The sequence below is a fragment of the Nerophis lumbriciformis genome, linkage group LG12 (assembly GCF_033978685.3).
Source record: "Nerophis lumbriciformis linkage group LG12, RoL_Nlum_v2.1, whole genome shotgun sequence".
Classification (NCBI taxonomy): Eukaryota; Metazoa; Chordata; class Actinopteri; order Syngnathiformes; family Syngnathidae; genus Nerophis; species Nerophis lumbriciformis.
In genome coordinates, this window is record NC_084559.2 from 6,100,397 (window position 1) to 6,112,500 (window position 12,104).

Here is a 12,104-nt window from a genome sequence, read left to right on the forward strand (position 1 = left end):
AGGAAAACATTGGATTAAAGAACGGCAGACTTTATATGAAGTTTGGCACTTTTACAAATAAAGGCATTAAATCTGTGACGTCATCAAAACCTAAATGGCGGATATCTACGGTGGTCGAGAAAAGTCATAACAAGTGCAAAAACTGCAAACACCACAAGACAATATCATTGATTACAACTTTCAGCTACAGCACGATTACAAAAGCCACGATAAAGAAAAACGACACAACACAACGGAACTTTAAGCCAACCGAAGTGACAGTGGGACAAATTACGACGACTCACTGATTCCAGAGCACAAGCAGAAGTCATTTAATCAGAAACAAATATAGGAGATGGTTCAAGGAGGCTTCGGAAATTAGGACGCGTATGCTAATTCACCTGGGACGCTGTCTGTCATCGGCAACGTCAGGGCGGAGAAAAGATCATGTATGACCCGGTCGGGGAACTTTTATTTAGCAGGTAGATCTACTGTTAAAATGTTGGTTACTGTACTTTTATTGAAAATTGCTTGAATATTGAAAATGTTTCCTCCTTGTTAATTCAACCTAAAGTGTTAGTTGCACCATAATCACATGAGATGTGAATGCATTGGCCATTAGTTGTTTACCGTATTTTTCAGACTATAAGTCGCAGTTTTTTTCATAGTTTGGCCGGGGGTGCGACTTATACTCAGGAGCGACTTATGTGTGAAATTATTAACACATTACCGTATAATATCAAATAATATTATTTATCTCATTCACGTAAGAGACTAGACGTATAAGATTTCATGGGATTTAGCGATTAGGAGTGACAGATTGTTTGGTAAACGTATAGCATGTTCTATATGTTATAGTTATTTGAATGACTCTTACCATAATATGTTACGTTAACATACCAGGCACCTTCTCAGTTGGTTATTTATGCCTCATATAACGTACACTTATTCAGCCTGTTGTTCACTATTCTTTATTTATTTTAAATTGCCTTTCAAATGTCTATTCTTGGTGTTGGCTTTTATCAAATAAATTTCCCCCAAAAATGCAACTTATACTCCAGTGCGACTTATATATGTTTTTTTCCTTCTTTATTATGCATTTACGGCCGGAGCGACTTATACTCCGAAAAATATGGTACTTTCTTGTTTGTATCCATAATTCATTTATCTAATTCCTTTACCAGGAATATAGGAAACTTTACCCGTAGTGTCCAGTATCCATTATTTATTTCACAATTACACTGGTAGATTTTATTTATTTTTTGCTAAAAGGGTACTGAATCGTTTGGGATCATATACATTTTTTTTTAAATGACATTATCTCTGGATCCTATCGGCAACTGCAAATATCGAATCAAATTGAATCGTTGTTAAAATGAATTGTTACAACTAGAGATGTCCGATAATATCGGCCGATAAATGCTTTAAAATGTAATATCGGAAATTATCGGTATCTGTTTCAAAAAGTAAAATTAATGACTTTTTAAAACGCGTACAGCGGTACATATCCGGTAAAACACGGACGTAGGCACTCTGGACTGAAGCTGTGCCTTCATTGTTTTTGTAGCTGTTTTGAGGCATGTTTAAAAAAATAAAAATAAAAATAATGCACTTTGTGAAAGTCAAAGTATAGTATTTCCCATAGTTGTAGTGGGTATCAGGATTATCACAGGGAGAGCATGTCCCAAATTCCAAGCTGCTGTTTTGAGGCATGTTAAAAAAAAAAAAAAAAGCACTTTGACTTCAATAATAAATATGGCAGTGCCATGTTGGCATTTTTTTTCCATAACTGGAGTTGAAGTTGTTCTCTTGTTTTGGAAAACCTTGTTTTTGATTGATTGATTGAGACTTTTATTAGTAGATTGCACAGTACAGTACATATTCCGTACAATTGACCACTAAATGGTAACACCCCAATAAGTTTTTCAACTTGGGGTCCACGTCATGGTAAAGTTATATTGTTTAATGCATCCAGCGGGACATCACAACAAAATTAGGCATAATAATGTGTTAATTCCACGACTGTATATATCGGTATCGGTTGATATCGGAATCGGTAATTAAGAGTTGGACAGTATCGGGATATCGGCAAAAAAGCCATTATCGGACATCTCTAGTTACAAACCCTAATTTCAAGACAATCTGAACAGTCCAGTTGCGATTGATTCAATACCCTAAAAATACAATGACCTGGATGAATAAGATTATTTACAAGCACACATTTAATCATTGTATGTTTCTATTAAAAAAAACAATTTACGTAACATCCTGTTAACATTGGCTTCATCCTTGGATGGGTAAAAATAACTCTCTACTCTACCTGTTTATCAGGTTGGATCAAAAAAGGACCATTCTACATCTTGTTTCTATCAGTATCCTTAATCAGTTATTTTCTCATGAGCCACGTTGCTACCATTAGTTATAGTAATCAGTTTATTGTTATCTCTTCAGTGTTAGTGTAATGTGCGTGTGAGCAGGAAGATAAACAACTTCCCTTGTGAAGAAGCCTGGCACCACCGTTTCTTGCTTTAAGGCAGAACATCTCTCCTTCCATGGGGACTCTGTTACCGGACTGTGTGTTTACACGAGGGGTGGAACTAAACAATCCAAAGGAGACATGCTAAAACGAGCTCTGCTTATTAAAGCCCATTTGGGATTTTTCTATGGCTTCTGCTGCCACCTGCTGCCTTCAACGCTAATTTCTTCAAATGCTGCTTCGTTGTGAGTGTTGTGATGGTAAAATGTTTTTTAATCCTCAGATGTTCATCGTCAACAAAGCTGAAGGTGACAGCTTCTCGCTGGCAGAGTTTACCATCACAGGTTCTACCTATGCACCTGAGGGAGACGTGTGAGTATTATGAGGCAAACAACAATTAATGGACATGGAAAGTCGATTGGAGAATTTGTGGTGATTAAATTCTTTACATTTCTGAAGATACCAGGATGGTAAACCAGTGAGGTCCTCCCAGTATGATGCCCTGGTTGAACTGGCCACCATCTGTGCCCTGTGTAATGACTCATCCCTGGACTTCAATGAGGTCTGTAATTCACTCCACTTGTTTTATGATTGTATTTTTTTTTTCAATTCAAATCTGGATAATTAAAAGGGGTAAAGACATGACACACATTTATGAATGGTTCCAGTACTCTTATGTATTAATTGTGTTGATATTTTTAAGTGTTAAGCAGGTTCCTATACTGTGGGTTAGTGAAGGCATTGGTAGCTTCTTAGCAAGCATTATTCATTAACTAGCAATAAATATTACTGGTAAATAAACTATTAAAGGTTACAAGCATCAGAAGAAGAATTAGGTGCGGATTGACAACAGCCAGCCACAAGAATATGAATAATTAGGCGAGGGATGCGCAGTCTTTAGAATAAGAGGTTTAGCTTTTTTTTTTCTTGGCCTATATTTTGCATTTATTTATACATATTACAATGTTTCTGGTCATTTTTACTCCTGCATTAATTTATTTAACTTTATTCGTATGTATTGTATTTCTTATTTTAAAGGTGTATTAACCCATTGCCGTATTTTCCGCACTATAAGGCGCACTGGATTATAAGGCGTACCTTCAATAAATGGCATATTAAAAAAAAAAAAAAAAAGTGTTCATATATAAGGCGCACCGGATTATAAGGCGCACCTATTAGAGATCCGCGGTTTGCGGACACAACCGCGGAGTCCGCGGATTATCCGCGGGTCGGGCGGTTGAAATAAAAAAAAATTAGATTTTAAATAGATTCAGGCGGGTGGCAGTTAAACCAATTCGGAAATATATATACATAGTTAAATGTTGTTACCCACATACGAAAAACGAGCAGGCACCTGCAGCATGCCACAACAGAAGAAGAAGAAGAAAAAAAAGATGGCAACGCCGGCAGCAAACGTGGTACGCGACAAACTAAAAAAGGGAATACTAAAGACCAGGGGAAAAGAAGGCCAGAAAAGTTCAGCGTAGACTCGTTTTTATGAGGTTGTAAATCAGGATTATAGTAATGCTGGCTACGTGATTTGCAAGAGCTGCGACGCTGTTTATGTCTACGACAGTCACAAAACCGGGACATCTAACATGGTGCATCACATTTGTGCAAAACCCCGAACGTCTACAAACACCCTGAGCATGAGCAGTTTCGTCCGCCGTGATCCCAGAAGAGTGCCACAGGATGTTAAAACAAGATAGAACGCAGCAGCTTGAGTGGCGCTCAGCGCGGCTCCCAGATGATTGCGCACTGGTGTGCGTCTGGGCCGTGACAGCGTGGCACGCATTGAATGTCTCTGCTGCATTGGATCAGTCTCCTTTCTTTAACAGGCAAAAGCTTTATAACCTCACTAATGCCTTGCATCGTCTATATTAGATATATAACAACGGGCGGATGGCGGGCGGGTGCGGTTTTGAATAAATGTTAGTTCGGGTGGATGGCGGATGGTTGACAACTTTTGTGATGCGGTTGCGGATGAAATAATTGCCTATCCGCGCATCTCTAGCACCTATGCATCCATTAGATGGAGCTGCGCTAAAGGGAATGTCAACAAAACAGTCAGGTCAGTCAAACTTTATTAATAGATTATAAACCAGCGTTCTGACAACTCCGTTCACTCCCAAAATAAATAAACAGCTGTTTTATTATTTTCCCCGAGGTAAAGTCAGTGACGTGGTATTTTGTTTATCTTTTAACAACAGCAAGGTATAACATGTAGTGCAACATTTATATCACATAGTGGAGGGGAACTTTTCCCTGATTCAATAAACACGTAAAAAACAGTGATACTGTTACGGTAAATCTAACGTTAGTGCAATCACAATATAGTAACACTCCAAATAGTGCAGAGCAATAACAATATATCAATAACTCAACGTTGCTCAAACGCTAAAGGGGAACATTTAACATGTGACATTTCAAACAGTTTTGAACAGAAATAGTTCATGCACATTCAGATAAATTCTTCAAAATTACAATTAAAAATTTTTTGGCCGGGGGCCGGGCTGTATATATGCGCACTAATTGACTGAAAGAGCACGCACTTGGCGCGATGATGTCATGTTATCCATGGAAAAATGCATTTTTAGACAATATGATTTGCCTGAGCGGCTAGGAGACCCCGAGAGCGGTTGCCTTGTTGCCTTTCCATTAAGAACAATAAATTAGTTTTTAGTATAAGTTTGCTGGTTTCAAGAAATGTAATGCCGAGCGCATATCATTATGTCAAGATAATGGCACTAGCATTTACTTCATTTAAGAATATTTTTCAACATATTGAGCATAAAGGTCTCATTTTTTTTTTCTACCAAGAAAAGTGCACTTTTTATTAGTGAGAATATACTTATTTTAAAGGTATTTTTGGGTTCATTGAGGTTAGCTAATTTTACTTGTTTTGGAAAGTCTTGACAAGCCAAATTTTCTTGTTCTATCGGCAGATAATTTTGCTTAGTACAAGTAAAATACCCCTCGTTTTTGTTTTTCTTGTTTTTGAACACTGACTTTTTGCAGTACTCATGAAATGTTACATCTAATAGTGCAACATAAAAATGTTTTAAGGGGAACAAAATGTAATCTCTGAGGCATACAGTACTAGTACATAGCTCATAAAAATGACTGCTGTCATTTGATTATTATAATAAAACATTTAACTTGTTGTTCAGTCAGTTTTGGAACTGGTGTGATACTGGTATGGCCACAGTCTGCACGTCCGATGTTGCTCACATGTGTTCCACTAAATGTTCAGGGAGTTTTTGCGTTTGCTCACACTGCAAAGAGTCAATGTTCAAAAACAAGAAGAAAAAAATACAAAAATGAGGGGTATTTTATTTGAACTAAGCAAAATTATCTGCCAATAGAACAAGAAAATGTGGCCTGTCAAGACTTTCCAAAACAAGTCAAATTAGCTAACCTCAATGAACCCAAAAATACCTTAAAATAAGTATATTCTCACTAATAACAACTGTACTACTATATGAGTACGTATTTTCTATTGTTTCATTGAAAATAAAACAGCAAAGTCCATTTGGCTGTCATCTGTTTTAATTATGAGACACAATTGTGTCAAAGTCATGATTTTTTTTTTCATGCTTGAAATAAGAAATGATTACTTTAAAAAAGTAGTTTTATACTTGTGAGTGTTGATGACACAGCTTTGCAACAGTTGATATTCTAGTTTCAAGCATGTTTTACTCAATATAGGTCATCAAATCTCAGCAACAAGCTGTAATATCTTACTGAGATCATTTAGGACCAAAACCCTTAAAACAAGTAAAACACTCTAACATAAAATCTGCTTAGTGAGAAGAATTATCTTATCAGACAGAAAATAAGCAAATATCACCCTTATTTGAGATTTTTCATCTTACTTAGATTTCAGTTTTTGCAGTGCAGACACACAAAAACTGTAATATCGCATTTTTCGGAGTATAAGTCACTCCTGAGTATAAGTCGCACCCCCGGCCAAACTATGAATAAAACTGCGACTTATAGTCCGAAAAATACGGTAAGTGAAATATTGTCTATAGAAAAAAAAAAGGGTGATTGTATTCTTACAGGTTAAAGGAGTGTTCGAAAAGGTTGGTGAGGCAACAGAAACTTACTGTGATCATTTAGGACCAAAACACTTAAAACAAGTAAAACACTCTTAACATAAAATCTGCTTAGTGAGAAGAATGATCTTATCAGATAGAAAATAAGCAAATATCACCCTTATTTGAGATATTTCATCTTACTTAGATTTCAGTTTTTGCATTGCAGACACACAAAAACTGCAATACCGTATTTTTCGGAGTATAAGTCGCTCCTGAGTATAAGTCGCACCGGCATAAACTATGAAAAAAACTGCGACTTATAGTCCGAAAAATACGGTAAGTGAAATATTGTCTATAGAAAAAAAAAAGGGTGATTGTATTCTTACAAAATGTTTGCTGTTTCAGGTTAAAGGAGTGTTCGAAAAGGTTGGTGAGGCAACAGAAACGGCACTGACCTGTCTGGTGGAGAAAATGAATGTCTTTGACACCGAAGTCCACAGCCTGTCAAAGATCGACAGAGCTAACGCCTGCAACTCGGTGAGTGACACCAACTTACTATGCCCACTGCAGGCATTCTCAGTCCTTTTTTTTCTTTGTTGTTCAGGTGATCAAACAACTCATGAAAAAGGAGTTCACTCTGGAGTTTTCAAGAGACAGGAAGTCCATGTCTGTCTACTGTACCCCCAACAAATCCCGTTCTTCCTTGGGCAAAATGTTTGTGAAGGTATTCAATGATTTAGCACATCTCTTCTAGGCCTTTGTCTTCTTCTGTGCTACAAACATTTGACGTATGCCCTCTCACAGGGGGCACCAGAGGGCGTTATTGAGCGATGCACCCATGTCAGAGTAGGTAACAGCAAAGTTCCCCTCAGCAAAGGCATAAAGGAAAAAATCATGTCCGTGATCCGTGACTATGGTACTGGCCGTGATACGCTGAGGTGTCTGGCTCTGGCCACACGGGACAACCCACCTAAGATGGAGGATATGTTACTTACCGAGACCGCCAAATTCTCTGAATATGAGGTAATTCTTGGTTGATAAGTAAGATTAGAGTTTGTCCATTATTTGGTTGCAGAATCCAAATATTCTGTCTTCGCTCTCGTTTCCAGTCGGATCTGACCTTCGTCGGCTGTGTCGGCATGCTGGACCCACCCAGACAGGAGGTAGCAGCGTCCATCAAGCTCTGTCGCCAGGCTGGCATCCGCGTCATCATGATCACCGGGGACAACAAGGGCACGGCCGTGGCCATCTGCCGCCGCATCGGCATCTTCTCTGAGGATGACGACGTCGAGAACATGGCCTTCACTGGACGAGAGTTTGACGAGCTTGCGCCCAACACCCAACGTGAGGCTGTGACTCACGCACGCTGCTTTGCACGCGTTGAGCCTTCGCACAAGTCCAAGATCATCGAGTTCCTTCAAGGATTTGATGAGATCACTGCTATGGTGCGTAGTCTCAAATATCACTCATACAAATATATATATGTAGGTATGTGTGTTTGTGTGTGTATAAGGCAGGGGTCTGCAACCCGCGGCTCTTTGATCACTCTGATGCAGCTCAGCTGCATACTTGCCGACTCCCCCGATTTTTCCCGGGAGACTTCCGGATTTCAGTGCCTCTCGCAGAAAACTCCCGGGATTAATATTCTCCGATTTTCACCCTTACAATAATAATAAGGGCATGCCATGATGGTACAGCATTTAGCGCCCTCTACAATCTGTATTAACAGCGTGTCAGCCCAGCCTTTTGTTATATGCATCTTCTGCTTGCACACGTAAATTACAGCAAGGCGTACTGGGTCAACAGCCACACAGGTCACACTGACGGTGGCCATATAAAACAACTTTAACACTCTTACTAATAATGCGCCACACTTTGAGCCAAAACCAAACAAAAATGACAAACACAATTCGGGAGAACATCTGCACCTTAACACAACATAAACACAACAGAACAAATACCCAGAATCCCATGCAGCCCTGACTCTTTCGGGCTACATTATACACCCCTGCTACCACCAAACTCCGCAGATCCCAATATGCAGAGCACAGCGGGAGACGGCGTGTAGGTAAAAAGGTATGTAACGCTTAAAGGGGAACATTATCACAATTTCAGAATGGTTAAAACCATTAAAAATCAGTTCCCAGTGGCTTATTATATTTTTCGAAGTTTTTTTCAAAATTTTACGCATCACGCAATATCCCTAAAAAAAGCTTCAAAGTGCCTGATTTTAACCATCGTTATAAACACCCGTCCATTTTCCTGTGACGTCACATAGTGATGCCAACACAAACAAACATGGCGGAAAGAACAGCAAGCTATAGCGACATTAGCTCGGATTCAGACTCGGATTTCAGCGGCTTAAGCGATTCAACAGATTACGAATGTATTGAAACGGATGGTTGTAGTGTGGAGGCAGGTAGCGAAAACGAAATTGAAGAAGAAACTGAAGCTATTGAGCCATATCGGTTTGAACCGTATGCAAGCGAAACCGACGAAAACGACACGACAGCCAGCGACACGGGAGAAAGCGAGGACGAATTCGGCGATCGCCTTCTAACCAACGATTGGTATGTGTTTGTTTGGCATTAAAGGAAACTAACAACTATGAACTAGGTTTACAGCATATGAAATACATTTGGCAACAACATGCACTTTGAGAGTGCAGACAGCCCAATTTCCATCAATTAATATATTCTGTAGACATACCCTCATCCGCTCTCTTTTCCTGAAAGCTGATCTGTCCAGTTTTGGAGTTGATGTCAGCAGGCCAGGGAAGCTAGGGTCGATAGGGGGTTTAGCTCGCTCGTCTGCGGGAACAAACTGCCGCCATTTCTTGCCGTGCTACCAAGGCCCTTTGTCCCTGAATTGCTCACACACTCCGGCAGATTCAATGGGGGTCTGGCGGCAGATTTCTTTGACTTTATCGTTGGAAATGCATCTGCTTTGAGTGTCGCAGGATATCCACACATTCTTGCCATCTCTGTCGTAGCATAGCTTTCGTCGGTAAAGTGTGCGGAACAAACGTCCAATTTCTTGCCACTTTCGCATCTTTGGGCCACTGGTGCAACTTGAATCCGTCCCTGTTCGTGTTGTTACACCCTCCGACAACACACCGACGAGGCATGATGTCTCCAAGGTACGGAAAACAGTCGAAAAAACGGAGAATAACAGAGCTGATTTGACTCGGTGTTTGAGAAAATGGCGGATTGTTTCCCGATGTGACGCCACGTTGTGACGTCATCGCTCCAAGAGCGAATATTAGAAAGGCGTTTAATTCGCCAAAATTCACCCATTTAGAGTTCGGAAATCGGTTAAAAAAAATATATGGTCTTTTTTCTGCAACATCAAGGTATATATTGGTCTGGTGATAATGTTCCCCTTTAAACCAAAAATGAACAAAAGGCAAGTCCCGCTCGGAAAAGGCACTGAAGCATAGGAATGGCAAAACAAAAGTAAAACTGAACTGGCTACAAAGTAAACAAAAACAGAATGCTGGACGACAGCAAAAACGTACAGCGTGTGGAGCAGAGACGGCGTCCACAAAGTACATCCGTACATGACATGACATGACAATCAACAATGTCCCCACAAAGAAGGATAGCATACGCACAACTTAAATAGTCTTGATTGCGAAAACAAAGCGCTCAAAGGAAGGCGTGAAGTTGCTACAGGAGAACACCAAAATAACAGCGCAAGACAGAAACTAAAGCACTACACACAGGAAACGACAACAAACTCAAAATAAGGCACGACAACCTGGTGGAGTTTCTAATTTTTTAACCTTTTCTGCTGGTGGTGTGCCTGTTTGTTTTGTTTTTTATGAAAAAAATGTGCCATAGATAAAAAAAAGGTTGAAAAACACTGATGTAGACACTTGAACCGAGGCACACTTCCTTTCTATCGCTTCAATATGTACCAATGGGGAACGTGTACTGAGCAAATGGCTCTCTACCAACAAATTGTCATACGAATACATGCTACACCTCTATCTGTGAGCTTAATTCATGTAAAGTGGTGGTCGAAGTAGAGGGTACTTTCTGTGGGATCACTTTATATACATATCACTGTTTTATGTCATGTATATTCATGGTGTTGTTTATTGGTTTGATGTGACGCTGTAATAGTGGAACAACACATTGTTTGTCCAAAGACGGGAGATGGTGTGAATGATGCCCCAGCCTTGAAGAAGGCAGAGATTGGCATCGCCATGGGCTCTGGCACTGCCGTGGCCAAGTCCGCCTCTGAGATGGTCCTCGCCGATGACAACTTCTCTTCTATCGTGGCGGCGGTTGAGGAAGGCCGTGCTATTTACAACAACATGAAGCAGTTCATCAGATACCTGATCTCTTCAAATGTAGGAGAGGTCGTCTGGTGAGTTCATGGTAGATCATATTACCGTATTTTCCGCACCATAAGGCGCCCTGGGTTATAAGCCGCGCCTTCAATGAACGGCATATTTCAAAACTTTGTCCACCTATAAGCCGCCCGGTGTTGTAAGCCGCATCTAACTGCGCTAAAGGAATGTCAAAAAAACAGTCAGATAGGTCAGTCAAACTTTAATAATATATTAAAAACCAGCGTTCTAACAACTCTGTTCACTCCCAAAATGTACGCAAATGTGCAATCACAAACATACGTATATCAACATGGACAGAGCTGCGTGAAAAAAGCCACCCGGCCTCTTCGCGTAAACTTAAACTTACCTTAACCACTCGCTCATCTTTTCTTCATCCATCCCTTCGAGTTAGCTTTTATGATGACGCCGGCTGGAAAGGTCTCTTTTGGCAAGGTCTTCCTTTTGAATATCACCATGGGTGGAAGTTTCTGGCCATTAGCATGGCAAGCTAGAACCACAGTGAAGGATGACTTCTCATTCCCTGTGGTGCGAATATTCACCGTACGTGCTCCCGTTGTATCCACAGTGCGGTTCACAGGAATATCAGTTGCTGTGAAATAGTAATCCGTGTGCGGATGGAGAGATTGCGTCTTTTCATGAACCGGATCCCTGACGCTTAGTAGGAGCCATTTTGTGGTCTTTACAGATGTAAACACACAAAGGAAATGAAACGTACGGTATATCCGCGCGCTTTTTCTTCTTCTACGCGGGCGGGTGGTTGCTTACAGTAGAAGAAGAAGCGCTTCCTGTTCTATGGGGGCGGGTGCTTACCTTGGCGGTTGCTTGCGTAGAAGAAGAAGCGCTTCCTGTTCTACCGGGAAAAAAGATGGCGGCTGTTTACCGAAGTTGCGAGATCGAAACTTTATGAAAATTAATCGTAATATTAATCCATATATAAAGCGCACCGGGTTAAAAGCCGCACTATCAGCTTTTGAGTAAATTTGTGGTTTTTAGGTGCGGCTAATAGTGCGGAAAATACGGTAGTTGTATTATTTCTGGTGCACCCACATCAGCGTGTAAGTTTTGTACCTGATGTGACTTCTCTTTGTAGTATCTTTCTTACTGCAGCACTGGGCTTCCCTGAGGCACTGATACCAGTTCAGCTGCTCTGGGTCAACCTGGTGACTGACGGCCTGCCTGCGACCGCCCTCGGTTTCAACCCACCAGACCTTGACATCATGGAGAAGCCTCCTCGCAACGCTAAAGAGCC

General features: G+C 40.5%; 1 protein-coding gene across 1 annotated transcript in view; it reads left to right on the forward strand.

The window, feature by feature from the left end:
* Positions 1-12,104, forward strand: part of LOC133595517 (sarcoplasmic/endoplasmic reticulum calcium ATPase 2-like) — a 68,118-nt gene that overhangs the window by 48,470 nt on the left and 7,544 nt on the right. The window contains exons 9-16 of the mRNA XM_072914254.1: positions 2,739-2,827; positions 2,915-3,017; positions 6,901-7,032; positions 7,100-7,219; positions 7,300-7,518; positions 7,605-7,940; positions 10,649-10,869; positions 11,946-12,104. The exon at positions 11,946-12,104 is cut by the window's right edge and continues 44 nt beyond it. Coding sequence (XP_072770355.1) covers positions 2,739-2,827; positions 2,915-3,017; positions 6,901-7,032; positions 7,100-7,219; positions 7,300-7,518; positions 7,605-7,940; positions 10,649-10,869; positions 11,946-12,104 — 1,379 coding nt within the window. The remainder of the gene's footprint in view (positions 1-2,738; positions 2,828-2,914; positions 3,018-6,900; positions 7,033-7,099; positions 7,220-7,299; positions 7,519-7,604; positions 7,941-10,648; positions 10,870-11,945) is intronic.